This window comes from Melanaphis sacchari, unplaced genomic scaffold (assembly GCF_002803265.2).
Source record: "Melanaphis sacchari strain LSU unplaced genomic scaffold, SCAv2.0 Contig1258_pilon_pilon, whole genome shotgun sequence".
Lineage (NCBI taxonomy): Eukaryota > Metazoa > Arthropoda > Insecta > Hemiptera > Aphididae > Melanaphis > Melanaphis sacchari.
Window position 1 is genome coordinate 1 of NW_020270500.1, and position 21304 is coordinate 21304.

At 26.1% G+C, this 21304-nt stretch overlaps 2 protein-coding genes across 2 annotated transcripts; both read right to left on the bottom strand.

The window, feature by feature from the left end:
- Nucleotides 1–693: 693 nt before the first annotated feature.
- On the bottom strand, nucleotides 694–3498 carry LOC112590995 (E3 SUMO-protein ligase PIAS1-like). The gene is made up of 3 exons (XM_025334615.1): nucleotides 3416–3498; nucleotides 1553–1887; nucleotides 694–1453 (listed from the first exon to the last, which is right to left on the bottom strand). The coding sequence occupies exons 1-3, from the start codon at nucleotides 3446–3448 to the stop codon at nucleotides 694–696; spliced, it is 1128 nt and encodes a 375-aa protein (XP_025190400.1). The 5' UTR covers nucleotides 3449–3498.
- Nucleotides 3499–8244: 4746 nt separating this feature from the next.
- On the bottom strand, nucleotides 8245–18117 carry LOC112590997 (33 kDa inner dynein arm light chain, axonemal-like). Its single transcript, XM_025334618.1, has 5 exons — nucleotides 18019–18117; nucleotides 14107–14386; nucleotides 11167–11312; nucleotides 9882–10079; nucleotides 8245–8283 (listed from the first exon to the last, which is right to left on the bottom strand). Exons 1-5 carry the CDS (start codon nucleotides 18115–18117, stop codon nucleotides 8245–8247), a joined length of 762 nt encoding a protein of 253 aa, XP_025190403.1.
- Between the last annotated feature and the right edge of the window lie 3187 nt (nucleotides 18118–21304).

The window sequence follows — 21304 nt, forward strand, 5'->3', positions numbered from 1 at the left end:
TTATTATTATTGTCAATAAATTATTATCAAAATAAAACTATGATTAATGTAATGAAGATCAAATATTTTTGATTTTAAATGTTTAAAAATACAAAATAATTAAAATTTTTATGTATTACCTTATACATTTAAACCTCTTCCAATTAGAAATTGTGGTTATGCCAATGATTATATATTTTATATTCAATGAATTAATTATGAATATTTCAGCCGTTACACAAAATATTGTAAGTATATTATAAGTTTGTGTTTTAGTATAGGTAAATAATAATTCAATTGTTTATATTTAGTATATATGAATTAAATAAGTTATACACTAAAAGAAAATTTTAAATATAATTGGAGTTTATTTTAATCAATTTTATTAAATTTATAAGATTTCACATTAAATATTTTGTACTTATTTATATCATTATATTAAATATTGTTATAATACAAATTAAAGGCTTATGTTTATAACACAACTTACAATTTAATATTTAACTATTAATAATTAAAAATATAATAATAATAATGATGAAAATATCAGATTTAAGATGATAAATTTACAAATAATATATATAGTTAATTATTATCATAAAAAGAATAAAATTAATAAATCTACTAAATGAAGTTTTATATTAAATAAAATTTTATTTTTAATAGACATCATTCCCGGTGTTGTTTCATCTTACATCTTCATTATTAAAACAATCATTCTATGTAATTAATCTCTTTAATTTTTTTCTCAGTCCACGAACCATTTTTAAATAGCACAATATTTTCACATTCTTCACTTAACTCAGAACTTTGAATTATTTTTAAAAAATATTCATCAATTACAATGTTTTTAAATTTCATTTGTTTCTTACATATTGGGCATTCCCATGTTCCCTTGAGTTTATTCATCTGTAAGAATGATATAGGATCAAAACACTGCAAATGTACACATTTTAATCCTCGAAAAGGCAATTTCATACTGAGTGTAGTTATTGGATCTTTAAGAGTAATAATCAAGGAGTCCACATTTAATTCAGCTTCGTTGTTCATTAAATTTTTGATTAACTCTTTAGTTTTATCAATACTATATACAGGTCTATTTTTAAGTTTTACAAGCAGATCTTCACAAGTTAATATTTTAATTACAGAAACACCAGCTATGTAAGTAAACGGATCATTTGACCAAGTAATATGTAATTTGTTCTGTGAAAAATTATTAAAATTTACATGTTCAGTTATATCAATAGGGACACTGACTCGCCATGGAAAGTCACCTCTTATTTTAGACATATTTAAAGTAGGCAACTCACATACATAATTATTTAAAGTAACTTTAAGATTAAAAGGTAAATGATCTTTAACGCCTGTTCCAACCCGCTGTAATCTTAAAACTGTTTTCGTTGTACGTTCTTTACTAGTTGAATCACACGAATTAGCCAAATAATTTTCAGGATCTGTTGATAAATAATTCGTCCTAAATACATGAAAATAATAAATACAATTATTACTCTTACAGTAAAAAGGATCTAGGATTGAAACTAATGTTTTAATGAATGGCATATTTTGAGTAAACTTTAATTCTTCAATTTCTATATCACAAGATTCTGTGCTAGGTGGCTGTGGACAAGATTCGTCGATTAATGAAATTTGACATAAAACATTTTTTTGTTGTGCAATGTGTGGTTGTGGTGAATATTGAAGTCGTGTTTGGTTAAATAAATGAAGCTCAATAATTTTTCTTCGCATAACTTTTGATAGAGATGTATCATCAGTTAAGAAGTTAAAAATCCGCAAACGTAACTCATTTTGGTTACCAGATAAGTTCTGCCTAACACTATATAAGACCCTTTGTAGATCACTCAATCCAAATTCATTCACGATCCGACGAATATTGAATCGATTATTCGTCTAAATCCAATCAACAAAAACAAATTATAATTTAATAAATAACTAAATACAAATAAATTAATAATAAATAATTAATAATTTTTTTATGCAATAATATTTCAAATTATTACTTCATATACATATATACATTGTTTATTACTTAATTCTTTGATATTTTTTTTATTAATTTTATCCTCATTTGTAATATATGTTATGACTTATTGTTATAATGTAGTGAACTGGGGAAAAAATAAATTTTTTTAGATTAAAATTTTATGACATAAAATCTATTTGGTTTTCTGCAATAAAAATCTACAATCGATACACATTTTCTGTCAACCAATTTATCCGTAAAAACTTGTATTTATGTCATAAAGTAATGAGTATCTTCTTAAACATAAAATCATTTTTTGATAGTGTGAATCATAAACTTTTACTGGGAAAACTGAGTTATTTTGGAATTTTTGAAATAGCAAACAAATTACCTAAAACTTATAGAATGGATGGAACACTAATGGTGAACAAGAATAATAAGTACCTATAATTAGTTCTAAAATATAAGTTAATGTGCACCTTATAGAACAGACCTCGGATCCATATTATTTGTAATTTATATGGATGACTTATTGAATCTAAATGTTTAAGCCAAATTGTTTTGTTTTGCTGAAGACATTGACATACTAATAAAAGATAAAACCGTTAAATTTTAGTATGAAAAACTAACTAAACTTTTAAAATGATTGAAGTGTGGTTTAATAATAATTTTTTAGAGTTTTACCTTGAAAAAAATTAAATACATTATATTTAGCAAAAAAAAATGGTTTTAAAACTTTCATCAATATTAAAAATATTTGTATTAATTAAAAGCAATTTTACCTATCTTATTAAAATTAAAATTTAGTCTAATTAAAGTACCTAATTTAAGCATTATATTTCCATTAAAATTTAATATAATACTATTTCAAAATAATAATAATTATGATCAAAACAATAATATTTAAAATATTAAAAAATAATTTTAGGGAAATATAGAGGTAACCACTACAAACAATATATCAATATAGGTATCTACTGTATTTATGTTTATTTATAACAATATGTATACTTTTATAATTTGTTAACAATTTAGTCAATTCTATTTGGGGAACTTAACCTTATATTACCAGATATCAGGTATATAAATATATTAATTACTAATGAATTGACACATTAATAAATACAATGAAAACCTACTGAACTTACTGTTCAGTTCTTAAGGTTCACAAGTTCTTAAGTCTTATTTGTGGAGTTGGACTAAAGATAATATTATCTGCAATTATTAACAAACTACATTACTAAAACAAAAAAAGACTCTAAATAAACTCCCTGTTAATTTATTAAAGCGTTTGGGGTTTACATTATCATACATCACACTATATTCATTACTTACCATATTAATAATTACCTAGTTGGCATTACCTATGGGCTATGCTATAGTGCATGTAAAATACCTATGCTCATTTTTTTTTTTTATAGGTTATAAAAATAATATGATGAATGAAATACTCACGGGTACAGCATTAGAAATTGGTGAATTCTCCATGGCTTTAGTGTCAATAATGTCCGATGATCTTGAATAAAGATAATTCACGTTTAATAAATAGCGAATTGTATTTGATTCACGTCAATAGATTTAACAAGCGTTAATGTTAAATTCAAAACTGATACAAAAACAAATTGTACACAATAAAATTGTAATTTAACAAAAGGGAGTTGATTGTTGATGTTTATGGCGGACAAGCGACTGGAAGAAGAAAAAAACGCTATTAAATAGAATTTTATATTAAGTTAAAGTACAGTAATACACTGATGACTGTTTAATCTTTTACTCTGACGAGGAAGTTAGTAGTTCCCGTGATCAATGGTGGCTGGCTGCATTCGTTATTTCATATTCCTGCGAACGTGCGTTGGACAAACCAGGTTGTGCTTAAATATGCTGTAATACTAATTATTATTGTATCGTATTATAAATTGTATTATTTTCATTAAAATAAATATAAATTATTCAATCATTCACCATACTTGTCGTTAAAGTTGTCCAGTGTCTACTACTTTAATTTTACAATATTATCTACTATAATATTATCTATTTAAATGTATTTAATATTTTATAAGAACAATATTTTGTACTAGAGTATCGACATCTCTGCTACCACTGCACCACCCGCCCACAACACGACAAAATGCTACCTCTATGAATATATGGTCTTTTTTTTTTTTATACCGATAGCTGGGGGAGGGACTGCGTTAACATTGCTTCTCCCACGACGCCATCGTTTATTGAAAAACAACAATCTTACATACATATATAAATTTATACAATAATTCTTACATCCAAGTAGGGCTTGTGTTGGCCGTGTTGGCCTACAACTTATTACGAACTTAATTAAAATAGATATATGAGATATATATATATATTATATACTTATGACTTATGAGTATAAGGTCTATGATCTGTTTACCTTACCCGGTTAAAGGTACTACTAATGAGTGAAGGTATATGGTGTAAGGTAGTATCATTAAAAGCGTCTAATACATCAATACATTATACGAGCAATGAACTAAGATATACTTTAAAAAAAAGAAGGTATGGTCTATGGATAAAATGGGTTGGAAATAAGACTTAAATTACCGGGTCTTTCATGGTTTTGGATAAACTTGTGAGTGAAAATATCAGAAATGCGTATTGTAACGCTACCTACATTCATCATATAAACAAGTATGGGTATTTTTGGGCCTTTGGGCCTCCCGACTCCCGACTCACGCATTAGATAGTTATCTCGCTATCTTGGTTCGTGCCAAGTTAAATGAGTTAATGGTTGGTGGTTCTGTAACTTAACCCAACTGCAGTCGTTGAATAACAGTAGTATTAAAAAATAAAAATACAACTCTGAAACCTCGTTCTCATCACTCGTCAGTTACCGTAGACGACTCAGGCGCTCTCTATCATATATTATTAATACCCTTATTATTATTATTTTATATAATCATATTTTACTATTAATATTATTATTTCATATATTATTATTATTATTTTAAATATAATTATTATGGGCATATTGTTATTTCTAGTTTTAATACTACTTATAATTATTATTTATTAATGATCAATCACATAAAATATATGATGATTATCTTTATGGAAACAATAATTTTATTATTTTTATAATGATATTTAATTAACATTTAACTCACATTTACCTAAAAGTAAATACTTATATTTATAACATGACAAATGTGTATCACCTCTACCGAATCGACACTGGTAAATTGAAATCTGATACTTATATATTGTCATAGGTAATTTATAAGTATGTAAACATGATACATCCAAGTATCCAATGAAATGTCAGTCTAGATAGATATTTTATAATAATCAGTGGTGTATTTACGGGTGGAAGGGTGGTCCCCGGATCTCGACCCCCCCCCCCCCCAGAAAAAATTTTTAAAGTCATAAATAACTTGGGTTTAACTATATCATAACTAGTATGTGTTTTTTTTATATTATAAACTTAATATAGATACTTAATATTTAGACCCCCCTTCACAAAAAATTTGAAAATACGCCACTGATAATAATAAAATATTCATTGCAGTGTTACTTTTCAAATATTGTAAATGGTTACTTTACGTCCCTGCAGTTGTAGCACCGAACATGTGCGTTGTCACTTTTGGGGATAACAATAAAATCTATATTTTTATTTTTTACCAACAAATCTTAAACACTAAAGCGATTATCATATAAATAATGTATTGTTATATTGAAATGCGTTTGTATACAATAAGTGCGAGTGCATTATATGTATGCAATAAACATCGTAAACGGAAAACGAAGAATATGAAAATTTAGGGTAGAATTATTGTTCGTCACGGTGTGTATTACACAATAGATACACACTGTAATAAATAATAATATAATGCGTCGACGCGTACAAAGAAATGTAGTTATAAAACGTATCAATTGAAATATACGAGTAGATACCGCTAAAATATTATTTATTTTCTGCGTAATAGGTATACGCACGTATTTGAAAAGGACCTAAAGGCTAACACCCAATCAATATTATCCCAGATGATATGTGTAAAACGTGAACATAATATAATAATTAATAAGTAATAAAAATATAATAATTTGGGTTTGATAATTTCGAGTTTATAATATCGTTGCTGCTGCATACTTATATACTGTGTAAAAGATTTAAGACTAAAAGAAATTCTACGCAGAATATTATACCTATTAGAATATATTTATATTTTGGAGTTAATCGTTAATATAATTATTATTCAAATGCAGCCAATCGAGTATACTCATACTCATAAATACATGTGGAAGTAAACGGAATTGGTAAATTGGGTACCAAATGATAAATTGGATCCTTTTAAAAAATGTACCTAGTAGGTAAATTAAGACCTGGTAAAAAGTACTTATGTAATTATCTCATTTTTTTAATATATAATAATCTTTATCGGAAGTCAAATTTTATAATTATGGTATAAATTAAAATTTGTATGGTTTTATATTATATTTCAAATAAAAATATAGTATTTCATTTTTATTATCATAATTCAATTTAAATATATGTATTCTTTATAATATTATATTCTTGCCGTTCTTGGTAAAAACTTAAATCATAAGGATTGAACTAACTCAAATCGGGTTATCATATTAATAGTGAATTTTGTTATTTCATTATTTGTTCTCTTTAGAAGACGCCTCTCCCCGTTACCCGCATGTGTTGTCTGCATCTTACATACAACATAGCTAATTTTCGTTCAGCAGAATCCAATTTATGTTGTTAGCTTTAATGTTAGAGTAAATTTACCTATTATAAGACTTTTGGAAAGTTGAAATGAACCAATAAACGCACATTTCTTATATTTCTTTTTATTATTAAATTAAAAACGATTTATATTAGAAGTTTTTGACTTTCTGCGAATAAGTTTTGATGGCAACATCGATATCTATTCTATCGCTTTTCTCTTGAGATTATTATTTAGTTTTTACCGGTTATTGTCTAAAAAAAAAAAAACACTTACTTATCATTTTACTGCTGGTTTGTCTCTGTAATACAATATTATATTCAACATTTTATGGAACTTAAAGTTATCATCATATTTTACAATCAGTTTTGTTTTTTACGCAAGAAATTATTTAATTTTTCCAAAATTAAAAAAAAAGCTTAATAGAAAACTTTAATACTGTATAACTATTAATTGTATAAGACACAATATTATAGTCATTATTCAACGTATAGCACGCTTTTAAAAATAAAGTGAAATAGCTTAGATTGTATGTGTGTTTGTGTGTAACCATCGATGATAAGTGATAATTGAATACTAATACACAATATGATAGACGTATCACATCTTGTAATTTGTTTACAATTAGCTCTAATATATTCAAAGACTTAATAAATAAATCCTATAGTAAATATTGTACTCGAAAGTTGATAGACATTTGTTCTAGTAGCTGATTCAATATCATAATTTGTTGCCAACTTATTAAGAATTGATTTGATTTTAAAGGAATCAGTATCAAATATCCTAATAAATTTTTATTTTTTAGATAACCTAGTCTCACATAAAAATGTGATATTGGAAATTAATTGACGCTTTAAAATACTTTCTATAAATTATTTGTTTCTTTGACTGTCCATATTCTCTCTAATTATATTATCACGAAGTATATCTATCGACTATAAATATCAATACACCTTAGTACCAATAATGATTTTTGGGATTTTGGAATATTTAATTTGGATCTAATTATCTTTACTAGCAGGAAAGCTAGGAACAGTTGTTCCCCTCTGCCCCTTCGGGCGCCCTTGCTACTACTTTTGTGTACTGAGACTCTATTTACTGCTTTCAAAATATACACAAATTTTCGGGGACAATTAACCTATCCTCGGAGAAAAACGACCAATTTAGCAAACCAATAATTAGACCAGATTATAATTGTTTGTGGGTCGTAACCATCAGGTCCTATGCTGACGAGCGTGTAAATCGTTCGAGTAGGTAGTAATCGATAACACATTATGTTGTGTGGAACATCATTCAAGCATTATTATAAATTGACTGCTAAAATTTATATTATGTATTATTTTATGAACTTATAAAATAATCGTTGTATTTTTGCAAAAAATCATTAATTTATTTCAAATTGAAAGTTATAGCGTTATAGTATTATATTACATCTATATAAATATATCGAAAATTTATTTTATTATTTATGTGTTTACAATAATATGAATAATATTCATACTACACTTCATTATATTCTTAATTGCATTATACCTATTACTATGTTTGTGATGATGTTAATATGGAAGCTGTTTTTTTTTATACTCTTTTCGGTGAAATGATTGACTCCAATTGAACCTAAAAATACATGATATAGATAAGTGCATATAATTTCATGGGCGTACACTAGGCTTGCCAGATTTTAATATCACCAAACCGGGACATCATATTAAAATAACCTTTTTTTTTTTTTGTATGTTAGTATAATTATATGGAAATAATAAGCAGATAACATAATACGATAATCATGTAATGATGTAATATTATTATATACAATATTATTCCATATTTTTATGTTAAATAATATAATATTAAAGTTATTTTAACTTGGCTTCCATTAACCGGGACAAAATTTATGATCCGGGACACCGGGATATATATTGTTAAAACCGGGACGAATGGCAAGCCTAGCGTACACACAAATAAGATTGTTTTGAGGATAATTACCAATTCCTTTTACATTTATTAAACAAGGTTAAAAATTATTATACCTAGTATAAAACATTGATTGTTAAAATATTATTTGATTATGATTTTATTCAAATAATTTTATGGTATGCACAAACTCCTAAAAAAACGGCGTGTATCGCTAAGTATGAAATAATTTATTAAAATCAAAGAAAGAAAAACAAATTAAATATTGTGCTATATGGTGAGTAGAAAAACATGAATCTATTAGAAAATTTAATGCTTTACACGAAGTTATGGTAAGCAAGTGAGCCCATTAGAAATAATGACGAGTGGGTTAATACAAAACAAAAAATACCGTCTCAAATACTTAATACATTAATTGATACAACATTTGATGCATATTCGAATTATTTGTTAGTTATTTATAACATTTTTACACATTTTTTATTTATCTTGTAAAGCATTACAAAGAGATAAACTGATTTAATTGAAGTAATGAATTTAACTGGAGATTTAATTAAAAAAGTAAGCAAATGAGACAAAATATTGTTAATATTTTTTCAAACATTTCTATGACCTGGAAAAAATTCAAACGTTAAAATTTTTATATTCATATTTCATTAATTTTTAAGTACTAAACCAACGATTATAATATTTCTGAAGACAAAAATATTATAAATAAAATTGTTTACACGATTATTAAGATTATTTTGCTTATCAATAAAATTAATACCTACTCATATTATATGTATAAAACATAAATTAATTTTAATAGGATTTAACAATTTGAATTGGAAACGGGATTGATATATCATAATCAGTCACTCAAACAGTAATTAATTGATCAATAAATATATTTTTAATTTTCAAACATTTAAGTGTGTATATTGTTTATGTTGATATTGATGGAATTCGATTGAACAACAATATTTGCATATCTAAAGGTAGGAAAATTTGAATACAAGCTCTGACCCTAAAATATAATGAGCACAATTGGTACACTGACTTTAAATAAAAATTTTGTTTTAGGTCCAACTGGTCCAAGCCCTTATATCAGACCTATAGCGGCGTCACTTAATTATCTACACATGATCAAACAATGTATGAAACTATTCACAAATTTCGATATCCATTAACGTGAGGATTGTCTTTGTGCCCTGTCAGAGAAAATCAAATGCAGACTTATCTCTATAGCTCTCATTATCTATAATTACATTTAAATTTCTCTATGTGTATTTATATTATTATTTTATATCAGTTGTTACTTTGATCAGTTGATTGGATTTTTTCAGAGATGCTATTTCTTCGGTTTGGTGTTTGATCGCCGCGTTGCGCTGTTCGGCCGCATCTTGTTCAAGCTTTTCTGTCATCAAATTAATTTCGGCCAGCTCGATCTCTAAATTTTCGTTTTCAGAAATCAGCTGTTCTACTTTTGTTGATAAATCAGATTTTTTGTGTTCCCGCTGAAGACAAAAACTAAATAAATTGTCAAACTTGAGGAACTACGTTTCAATAAGTATGCGCAAACAATATATTGCAACTAAATTATTATAAATGAAAATTAAAAAAAAACAACTAAATTCTTTTGCGTCGACTTTGATCACAGTGTATGCAAGTTATAAAATGTGCTCCCCGAAAATATAAATATTCATATCATTGCTTTAAAAATATTTATGATTGCTATTATTATTATTATTATTATTATTATTACTGTTTTTAGGTAATAGAAAATATTAGATTTATTAATATTTTTTTTTTATGTTGAAAAATAAAACACATTTTTAAAGGATGTGTTAATTGGGAAATATAATTTTCACGATTCTTCTCACATAATAATATTAAATCGTAAATATCGACCGTATCTAAAATCTGCGTAAGTGTTATTTTTTATTCTTGTAAAAAGTACCATTCGCATGCCTATGACAACTATTGAACTAAATAGGCAAACATTGAATATTTTGAGGTGCTTTTCATTATGTGATTGAAATAGTTTAATTAACTACTTCTAACTAAAATTTAATGTAATTAAATTTAATAGTTGCTGTATGAACTACTAAACCGTTTAATAGCTGTAATATGTTAAATTGTGAAATGCTGAGAACATTTGTATGGATGTTATTGTGGTATTAATTTTAGTTTTCATCAACAAGATATGATGAATAATAAATAATCGGATTTTAGATAAAATGTTACATCACTAAACTTCACATGTTTGTTAACATAATATTATATTAATATGTATACATGTGAAGAAAATATTTTATGTATCAGTTAGCGATCGTTAATCTACGTATAACATTAATATGACTTAACGTAATAGTTTAAAATTTAATTATCTTTTTGATGTTTGTCTAAGCTGCGTACACTTACAATTTTCTATTATGACCCATTAGGTTATACAAACACATAATATGTTTGGATGGTAGGATTTTTTAATAGATTAGGTGGATTATTTTCAATAATAGATATACTCTGTAGCCTCTGCTACATGGTCCATTATTACGATATTTTATTTACTAAGCACGCAAAATATAATATTATAACACTTGCCCATAATAACTTTCGGATTCCGTTAGCTAATACGCTTTCGTATAGTTCTTTGTAGGCATCAATGGTCATTTGGATTTCGTCGCGAATTTGGATCAACATGTAACCCCGTTCCGTACAGTTTAATGTTACTTGTCTAATGAGTTCATCTATATAAATATTGTAGATTCGATGAGCATTAATTAGTTACATGTAAGGTACCTACTGAAGTTATTGTATTTGCATTTTTTTTTGTCTATTAGATTTATTGCTAAGTAATCTTGAAATTAGTTTCATAATATCACGAACAAAATAATAAAAGTTTATAGTGCATATTTTTCAATTTTACCATTTTTAGAGTATATTTAACGAGATTGGTAAATTGGGTCCCGGAAAAAAAAAAGGTTGTAGGTAAGTTGAGTCCCGGAAAAAAATATATAAATTAAAATGTATGTGGTTTTTATAATATTATGTTCTCAATAAATAATACATGGTATAAATAATTAAAAAATTGTGTCCCGGGAAAAAATGTTAATACGCTAAGTAATATAGTACGTCAAATTTTATAATATATGGTATAAAATATTATGCTTTAGGTAAAAACTTAAATGATAAAAATTTAGCAAATTCTAATCGAGTTATTATATTATTATTATATTTCATCATTTGTTCTCTTATACCTGTTTATACACATTAACATCATGCCTAGAATTAATTGGTGTCCAGGCGGTGTACCACATTGTATACAATATGACACATTATTGTAACAATTATTCAAAAGTAAATTATATAAATATGAAATATTAAAGTTTTAAGTTTTTAATATTTTAGACCTAATTGCGCCAATGAATTATAGCCGGGACACAAATTACCTATTACCTTTTTATAGCCGGGACCCAACTTACCTACTACCATTTTATACCTGGGACTCAACTTACCGCTTTCAAAACGAACACAAATTATCACGGACCCAATTCACCTAGCTCCATATTTGATAGGTAATTAATGATATGTTTTAATACAATTTGAAAATTTGACAATAAAAAATAAAATACTTTATAATACATATTAATTATTTTGAAGGGTTTCACTAGGTATTATTGCATAACTGTATTGTGTTTTCCGAATCCTTATTCCTTAGTTAACATAGAATTTTTCATTTTTATAAATTAATATTTAGAACAAAATTGTGAGGAGAAAAAAAATAAGTGCATATTTTTAAAGTATATTTGTACAATTATAAGCACATAATTTCATACAATTTAAGTGCATTTAAATTTATGTTCCAATTGTTCTGGACCCTAATTATATGAAATTAAAAGCCATACATTTTGAAAATCATATATTTAACTAAAATATTAAAATATAGTCATTGTTGTTACATAAGTTAAATATTTTTAATTATTTATTACCTAGAAATTATTTAAATAACAGGTATAGTTAATATCAAATCTTAACTAAAAAAGTTTTTATATTCAATTTTCTATCCATAATGAACTATCAGAAAAAGCCATAAATATATAAATATATACAATTACGGTCCTTCTGAAATCTTTTTTTAATATATATATATATTATATACATTTAGAATGAATTTAAATGTCCTAATAAAACACTAAAAATATTTATGAATTTATCTTGGCTAACACTGACGAGTGACGATATAAAAGAAGTAGATTATATAATATATGTAAATACGTGTATCTTATCCTCTCACCTTTTTGTTAATACGAAGTGATTTGTTTGTAGTAAACTAGACACTATAACTGAAGATTTTTTATTATTATTTTTTTAGTAGATTATTTTTTATTTTTTTCGTATTTCATTTTTACATTTTTAATTTAAATAATAACATTATAATATATATGTTGATGATTGATGGTTTTAAAATATGGCAATTGACAACTGATAATGAAGTACGAGTACCACTTCTTTTATAACAGACGTTTCGCTGATTGTCATTGATCGTAATGATTAAATGGAGTTAAGGATAAAATTAATAAAAAATTAGTGGGAAAAAAGCCCAAAGAACAGCACTCAGATAAATGGATTAAAAATTTAAAATCATTAAATCGAAAAAAGCTAATTGCAAAAAAATGTAATACAATAGATTAAAACTGCACTATAGTAACTATTACCACCAATATCGAGTACTGGGAATCTTTTTCGATTTATTTTTCTAATAAAAAGACCAATTTACTATTGGTTAACTATAGTATTGATGTGTAATGTGTATATCTCTTCTTTTTTTTTAATTGAACCTAAGCCCTGAAACTAGGGCCATTAGCTGTTTGTAGGGGTTATGAACTGTGGTAGGGGGTAAAAGTAAGGTTGGTTCGGTAGGTTGTATTTTTACGATTGTTACGGTTGATAGCAAACACGTGTATGTGTGGCAAGGTTTTTAACCACTATGATCCCGAATGGTCACCCATCCGAGAGCTAGTAGCTGTGGCCGTTACTTACTCTCAGTAGCATTCCGCAACTGGAAGCAGCCAACGCGCCACGCCAAGCCACGTATATATCTCTAATCTTTGTTTAATGTAATCTCACCTTTTACTAGAACCCTACATGTCTATTTGGCCACTTAATGTGCAAGTTCAGCCCTCTTGTGGCGATTCCATAAAATATTAAAAAAAGGTTCCTACCTATATCTATTATTTATATAATAGAGAATGTTGTAATTTAATTATTATAACTTTGTACGTTTTTGAGGTCCTTGTCTATACTTCTAAATTTTCCTAAATTTTAACTAGCTAATGTAAAAACTATTTTTTAAATACGTCTACGTAATATAGTATAGTTAAATAAACTGTTTAGCATCGATTTTTTGCATCCGACCACGGCGTATCCTCTCCCCTCTCAATAAGAAATTTGAGTTTAAACGTATTATTTCATTCCACTTCATGGCTTTTTTGAGGTTTTATACATAGTTCGTATCACAACTCACTAGTATTTCAAACTTACTGAAACATTGACCGTACAATTCCTGCTTGATCGGGCAAATGCCAACTTCTTTGGCATTATATTCTCTTAAATATATATCGAACTTCTCACTAAGTTTTTTCACATGTATTCCGGTAGCTGGTTTATGGGATAAACATTGACGAAATGTTTTACCGTCCTTTTCCCATTCTTTAGGCGGTAATATCCTGTTCAAAACGTCATCACAACTTTGTCGTTCGCATTCGTCCACATCATCACCAGATTCCACTGGACGAACATTGTTCTTAACAGAACTTTTATTCTAGTAATTAATTAAGTTATTTAAATTATTGGTCTAATATATTTTGACCTTATAAACAAACATGAATACCAAATCTATAGAAAAAATACCTGTTACGTGGCAAAATACACAGAAAAGTATATCTGTTCTACTATTTTAATAGTATTTTATAGTTAAAAAAATTCTATTTACATTTTTTAATTTTATAATAAGTATTTTATAAAGATCAATACCACATAGAACCTGCAAACAATTTCTATTAATTATCAAAAAAGTATAAGATTTATACCCAATTCATAGGCAAAAAGTAAAGAAACTAGTTAATTACTAGCTATTATATGTATCACTATTTCAGTAATAATTTCAAACAGTATTTTTGTTGCTCTAGTGACATATGTTTTTATTCTATTCAAATTTTATTTGTATGTATCTATACTAATAAATAAAGCTGTAAGTGCATTTTTTGTGATAAGTAAACTCAATAGCTAACGGTACAACTTTAATCGGATTTTTTTTTTATATGCCTTATGAATTATGAATACGCGAATGTCATAAGCATAAATTTAGTCCGGTAAAGTTAGTAAATAATTAGTTATTAATAATTAAAATAAACGCGTAAATTGTATACCTAAATACGGTGCGGCAGCCCGCGGGTTTCCAGTCACCTACAATCTGACTTTTTTGTCCGCCAAATTATGGGTGTTAATGATATCTGCATGTAAATATCAGATGTTTCGGAAAATTTATTGATGATTGATTTATCAATAGAAAAATATAAATCTGTGTCACACATGTTTTCTAAAACTATTTATCCGATTATTTTGATTTTTTTTTTTAAAGAATGAGTGAATCGTTTTGCACATCTTATGCATAATTATTAGTTATCATTAGAAATTATTACTTAAGTCAATAGTTGATGTAGTATAACAGAATAAAACGTTTTCATTGTTTTTGGTGAACATTTTTGGAACTTAATGAGTTGTTGGTTTTACAGTTGCAGATTGCGTGCGCCATAATATTTTTACTTTTAAATAACATTACTAAGTATATAGCCTTATGATAAATCCATACGATACTATGGTAGATTATAGTAAATAATTTTTACTTATTATTGCCGATAACAGACAAACTTCTCATGACTAAGAAGTAATCGGTTATATTTTAAATCATACTTTTATAATGAATCAGAGTTATTATATTTATTGTAAATTCTCATATATGTACGAATATGCCTGAACTATAATCATGCATGATGTGACATTAATGATTATACTTACTTGTGTTCGTGTTTCAACTATGTCACAGTGTTAAATTTTATATTTATTTTTTAAAATTATATTATAGTATTTGTATCTATACTTAATAAATAAATAAATAAATTAATTAAATAATTAAATAAATTAATTTATACTTAACATAATTTTTGTTTAATAAAAAAATAGGCAATGTCGCTCCCAATTTCACATACGCCTTTGTATAGTTAACATCATGACCTTGTTATTCTGGCGCTAAGTGCAATCGTAGGTACCGAAAAAGGTATAATGCATGCAATCGTACTACAGTGAAAACTGTCTAAAGCGGACCCTGAATAAAATGGAAAACTATCCAATACGGAATTTTTCTATGGTCCCGGCACGTTCCTATAGTTTTATATAGACGCTCAACTTCAATAAAACGGAACCTTCATAACGCGGAAACGGAACGATTTTGTAAGTCCCTTGCTAGTAAAAACCTTGCATAAACCAGAAAAAATAACATGAGTGTATCAAATCTAAACCAAAAATAAGGTATTAAATATAGATATGCCAATGTACAATGTACATAGTTAAATAGTGATAAAGAAGATAAAATTGTTCTATAGGTACATATTCGTAAAATATAATATGTACATTGTAGTATTGTACATATAATGCATATTATCGCATCTTAAACGATACGAAATTTCTTCTTTGTAACTGTGAAACAGTCTTACACCAGCAGTCGTACGTACACTTTTAATTTTATTTTATCTTCCGTTCATCGCATTAAATATTAAAATGCCAAAATATAAGTGTATTTCATTAAATGAAAAATATCAACTGATCAAATTTAATGAATTTTAATGAATTATATTATGTATTTAAAACAATAAATTGAGAAATATTCTTTGATATTTCTTATTCATTTGAATTGAATAATCTGGAATTTTTTCGTTTTATTGAATAAAGCGGAAAAATGCTTAAAGCGTAATTTTTTGTTGGTCCCATGCGATTCCGCTTTAGACAGTTTTCACTGTATAATAATATTAAATATTCGGTCGACAATAGCCGACCATCTGCTGTACATTCAACTACATTGTAAAGAATATTCTAGAAGGAATATTAAGCTGGAATTAGGTAAACACTAAATTCCATTCGAAATAATACCGACGTATAATACATTTACACACAATATCTCCCTATCTCCCATTTTTCCCTATCGCTTTCACATCTCATGGCGGTACAATGCCAGTGAAGAATATTGTTCACAAAAAACCACCCGTCCGATACATTATAACATCTGCTCGTAAATTGCTGCACCCTTGGGTATACTTAAGAAGGTTATTGTGTATAGACGAACGAACAGCTGAATTCCGACAAAAATACATATGTATAAACAGGCCCCCTGCAGCTGTCGCACAAATTCACTGTAGGGTGTTTTTAAAGAATGTTCTAGAACGCTGAACGATAATATTATATAGCCACCTGAGAATGAATACTCCATCTTCCAACTGCAGACATCGTTTGGATTTCTTATTTCTTCTTTTTTTTTTTTTTATCTACGTTTTCAATAACGAACAAACATGTTTTTCGATCAAATATTTATTATTAGCGCACGACTCGTGTGTGATAATTATTTACTACTCAAACATTGCCGATCAATATAATATACGTATATAATAATATAATATATATTATATTAATATTAATTAAGCGGTATTAAATCAACCCAAAAAGTGTAATAGTTACAGTTAAGGCACTAGGCGAATAGTTCGAGCGCGGATGCGATTTCAAATCGCCGCAAACGTTCGCTTAAAATTAAAAAACAGCTTGTATTAAATTAAACCATACACACTATATAAAGCGAACAAATAAAATCCACGATCGATCGTACATGCTTAATTTTGGTCGTTCATTCGTAGCGGTTTAAAAACGCATCCGCGCGCGAGCTATTCGCCTAGTGTGTAGTAAGGGCCTTTTTACAATCGGACAATTTCGATGTACTATTTATTATTTATAAATACGTTTGAAATAGTCATGTTTAATATGAGCGATAAATGAATCTTCTTTATAAAATATTTTAACAGCGTCCGATTATTTAATTTTATAGCTAAATGTATTTTTTTAATTACTAAAAACCTTAAATTATTTACAAATTATCCGAGCAGTTTTGTTATAATTTTTAAATTTATAAATAGGACTATATTGTCTATATTTATGTATATTTGAATAATAAGTAAGTTAAAGACGTCTGATACTAGCAGTTCCTAGAATATTACTACAAGTGTTTACGATCTTAGGCTCGTTTCACATGAACGCATATGATACGCAGGTGAAATGGGCTTAGGGCCTTATGGGAAATATTAAAGTTACCTATCTAAAACTAATAATTAAAAAAGAATAATATTTAAGTACCTGTTTAGTTTGGTTAATATTTGCTATCAATATTGGTTTTTCAAATTGCACCAAATTAACTTTGGATTGGAGTAATAATACATTTTCATCAACACTCATTTTAAATACGTTCAACAACTAGAAAATTAATAATGTATAACTGCCTATTGCCTATTATTGCAAGGAATAAAATATTATTCTATTATTTAAACAAAAATGTTGTTTTGTTCTTATTAATTATGTAAATATTATGTTAAAAAATAAACATTGTGTCGATATAATTTGTAAAAAACAAGAAAATCAGTACTAAAATATAACATGCACAATGTCATAGAAACGATTGATTATAGAATTTTAAATTCTGTAATCAATGATAAAAACTATGAATAAAAATATAAAGTACCTAAGTATCTATCCTATCTACATAAATACATAATTATCAAATTATCATTACAGAATTATACATTTATATTGTTTTATCCTAACGATTGAGCGTTAGGTAGATACAATATTAACACGCCGAGTGCCATTGTCTTAATGATGTGTAAGTAGTAAGTTTTCGCACTAAAATAAAATTGAGCCGCAACAACGACGGTTGACTATATTGTGTTGTTATCGGTTCTTCGTACCGTAAAATTGTTATACAACATTATACAAATATTGTTAAATTCATTATTTTCAAATGGAAAATTTCCTTACAAAAGTATATTATATTATCAAGGTTATTTCATATTTGTTTTAAGGGTAACCAATAATTTATTGCAACTCTATTTTTTTTTTATTAAAGATGATTTTGGTATTCCTAATGGACTTGGATTATTCTTCATTTTGTATGAAATAAGGTAATAATGATGTATTAACTAATTATCCTACAAAATTATCAAAAAAAATCTAGAAATAAAAAAATGTTGTTTACTCTATAAAGGTAATCGTATTTATTTCTATGAAACTTATTATGATAAACGAGCACTCTGTATTGCTATTCTTGGAATAACGATTTGTTATACTAATAAATAATAATTAGCAGTAGTAATAATAAATAATAATTTTGTCGTCGACAAATAAGTAGCAAAATAAAAATGTAATAAACAGTATGTAAAAATATGCACATAGAATGTACTTATGTACTATGGTCTATAAAAAAAAGTAAACATTTATTGTCATTACTTATTACACATCCAAGCAATATATACTCTGTACATTAATAAGATAAACTAACATTATTTTTGTTAGAAAATTATCAATAACATAATAAATAACATTATACAATTATACTAACTGAATTACCCGCCGTTGCCGGGCTTAAGTATAAAAAAATATGTAATCTATTGTTCATTCTATTTAAATAAAATTTAATTAAGATTGTTGAATTAATATTTTATTCATATTAATTTTATTATTATCATAACCTATTCTATTAGCTATAGATTTTGGCTGTAGTTTTGTTTGCGATAAGCTTTAGCAGTGAAAGTTTAAGATAAATATTTAACTGATACGAAAGTCAAATGTTTAAAAAGCATTCAATTTTATTGATGTTTAATCCACTAGATTCAAAGTTTTCTTTTATGTATATAATAAAAAAAATAATGCTCTGAATGTTTAAAATTTAAATCAAAGTATTTAAAAAGTTAGAAACATTTTTGTCATTCCATGAGTACGTGGTATTTGTATAGGTGATATTTAAAATAATTGATGTATAAAGCTACCTATTAATAATTTTATTTTAATTTTGGTTAATATGATGACAAAATCGTTAGAATTATGTCATTTTTTAAAAATACAATGCATGTTTGAGTTTAAGTTCAATTTGTACACACAAAAAATATTTATTTTTCTTCATTTTTGTTATTGTTGGTTATACTGTATTCAATGTTATGATAATTGATAATTTAAACAATTACTGCCCATTTTATGTTATAAGTAGAGCACGGATTTTTATGCATTAAAAATTATCAAAACATATACCATATAATATGTAGTAAAAATCATAAAAATATGCAAGAAAATTTTCTTTATTTATAAAAAAATTCACAAATTAAACAATTCAACAATAATTAATCACTTAAATAAATTAAATACATAAAAAATTTTCGTTTTAATATATATCGAATTTTATAAAAATATACAGAAATATACAAATAAAATTTCATCATTAGATTCAAATTATCATGATACATGAAGATAACTGAAAAAGATTTAAAAATATGAAAAAGAAAATAATAAACGATTGCATATAAATTCACGATCAATAAATGCCAACAAAATTATTTTTAATATATTGTCTACTTGACAAAATGTTATTTTACACAATTGTTTTTAAATTTTTGCTTTAGTATGCAATACATTTCAAATTATGTAAAAATATGCAAAAATATGTAATAACTAATAACCATTAAATATTCAGAAATACGAAAAAAAAAATCACCATTAGATTCAAAATTGTTATGATTCCGGATTCACGAAGATAACTGACAAAAATCCAAAAAAGTAAAAAGGAAAAATATATGCAATTGCATAGAAATCTGCTCTCTAGTTATAAGTTATTATTTTTCAGTATATTCTTATTTGAAAACTCTTGTACATTGAATTTCATGGTTAATTCAATAATTTTACTTTTTACATTTTACATAAAGCTACAGCCACACTTAATGTCTTCGACGTATAAACTTTATAATCCACACATATTATTTCACAGCACCAGATTTTGTGAAGTTTTATTTAATTATTGACCTTTTAAATGTATAAAACCGTATTGTCAAACAACAAATGTTATTTACCTATAATATTATGAAAATCATATCATTGTATGATATTCTGCTTTTCTGTTTAAGTTAATAATAAATAATGGACATATATTAACAGAATTTTGATTTAAAATAATGATTTGAGCTTTTAATAGTTGACTATTTAAATGTAATTTTCTCTTAAATTTATATATTTGTATGATTCACATTACATTCATCATTATTTTAATTTTTAGGTCTTTTATTTGTTCCAATGCAGTTAATGGAGGTGTTAAATGTTGATAAAACTGCAGAGCTTATGGTATTATTTCAAATAAATATAATTTTTATTTCTTAAGCTGTAAGGATTGTTACATACAAATGTTTTATTTGTTTTTATAGTTATTTTTTTTCATTTCAAGTTGAACAATATCTTATATTTGGATGAAACATGAAACAGTATTTAATGATTGAATCGTAAATATGGATCAAGATTATTCTGTAGCTGTTTAAATGATTATATAAATAAAGTGAATTACACATTATTTTCGTTTGAATGTTTTGTATAAACATTAGACAACCAT

What these genes read in the sequence shown, in the direction of transcription:
- LOC112590995 (XM_025334615.1), bottom strand. Translation starts at nt 3,448, where the DNA reads ATGGAGAATTCACCAATTTCTAATGCTGTACCC. An exon ending in CAATTTCTAATGCTGTACCC is followed by an intron (nt 1,888 to 3,415) that starts GTGAGTATTTCA and finishes GATTGGATTTAG; the next exon opens with ACGAATAATCGATTCAATAT. An exon ending in ATAGAAATTGAAGAATTAAA is followed by an intron (nt 1,454 to 1,552) that starts GTTTACTCAAAA and finishes TCATGTATTTAG; the next exon opens with GACGAATTATTTATCAACAG.
- LOC112590997 (XM_025334618.1), bottom strand. Translation starts at nt 18,117, where the DNA reads ATGAGTGTTGATGAAAATGTATTATTACTCCAATCCAAAGTTAATTTG. An exon ending in ATTGTACGGTCAATGTTTCA is followed by an intron (nt 11,313 to 14,106) that starts GTAAGTTTGAAA and finishes ATATTTATATAG; the next exon opens with ATGAACTCATTAGACAAGTA. An exon ending in AATCCAATCAACTGATCAAA is followed by an intron (nt 8,284 to 9,881) that starts GTAACAACTGAT and finishes ATGTATTTTTAG; the next exon opens with GTTCAATTGGAGTCAATCAT.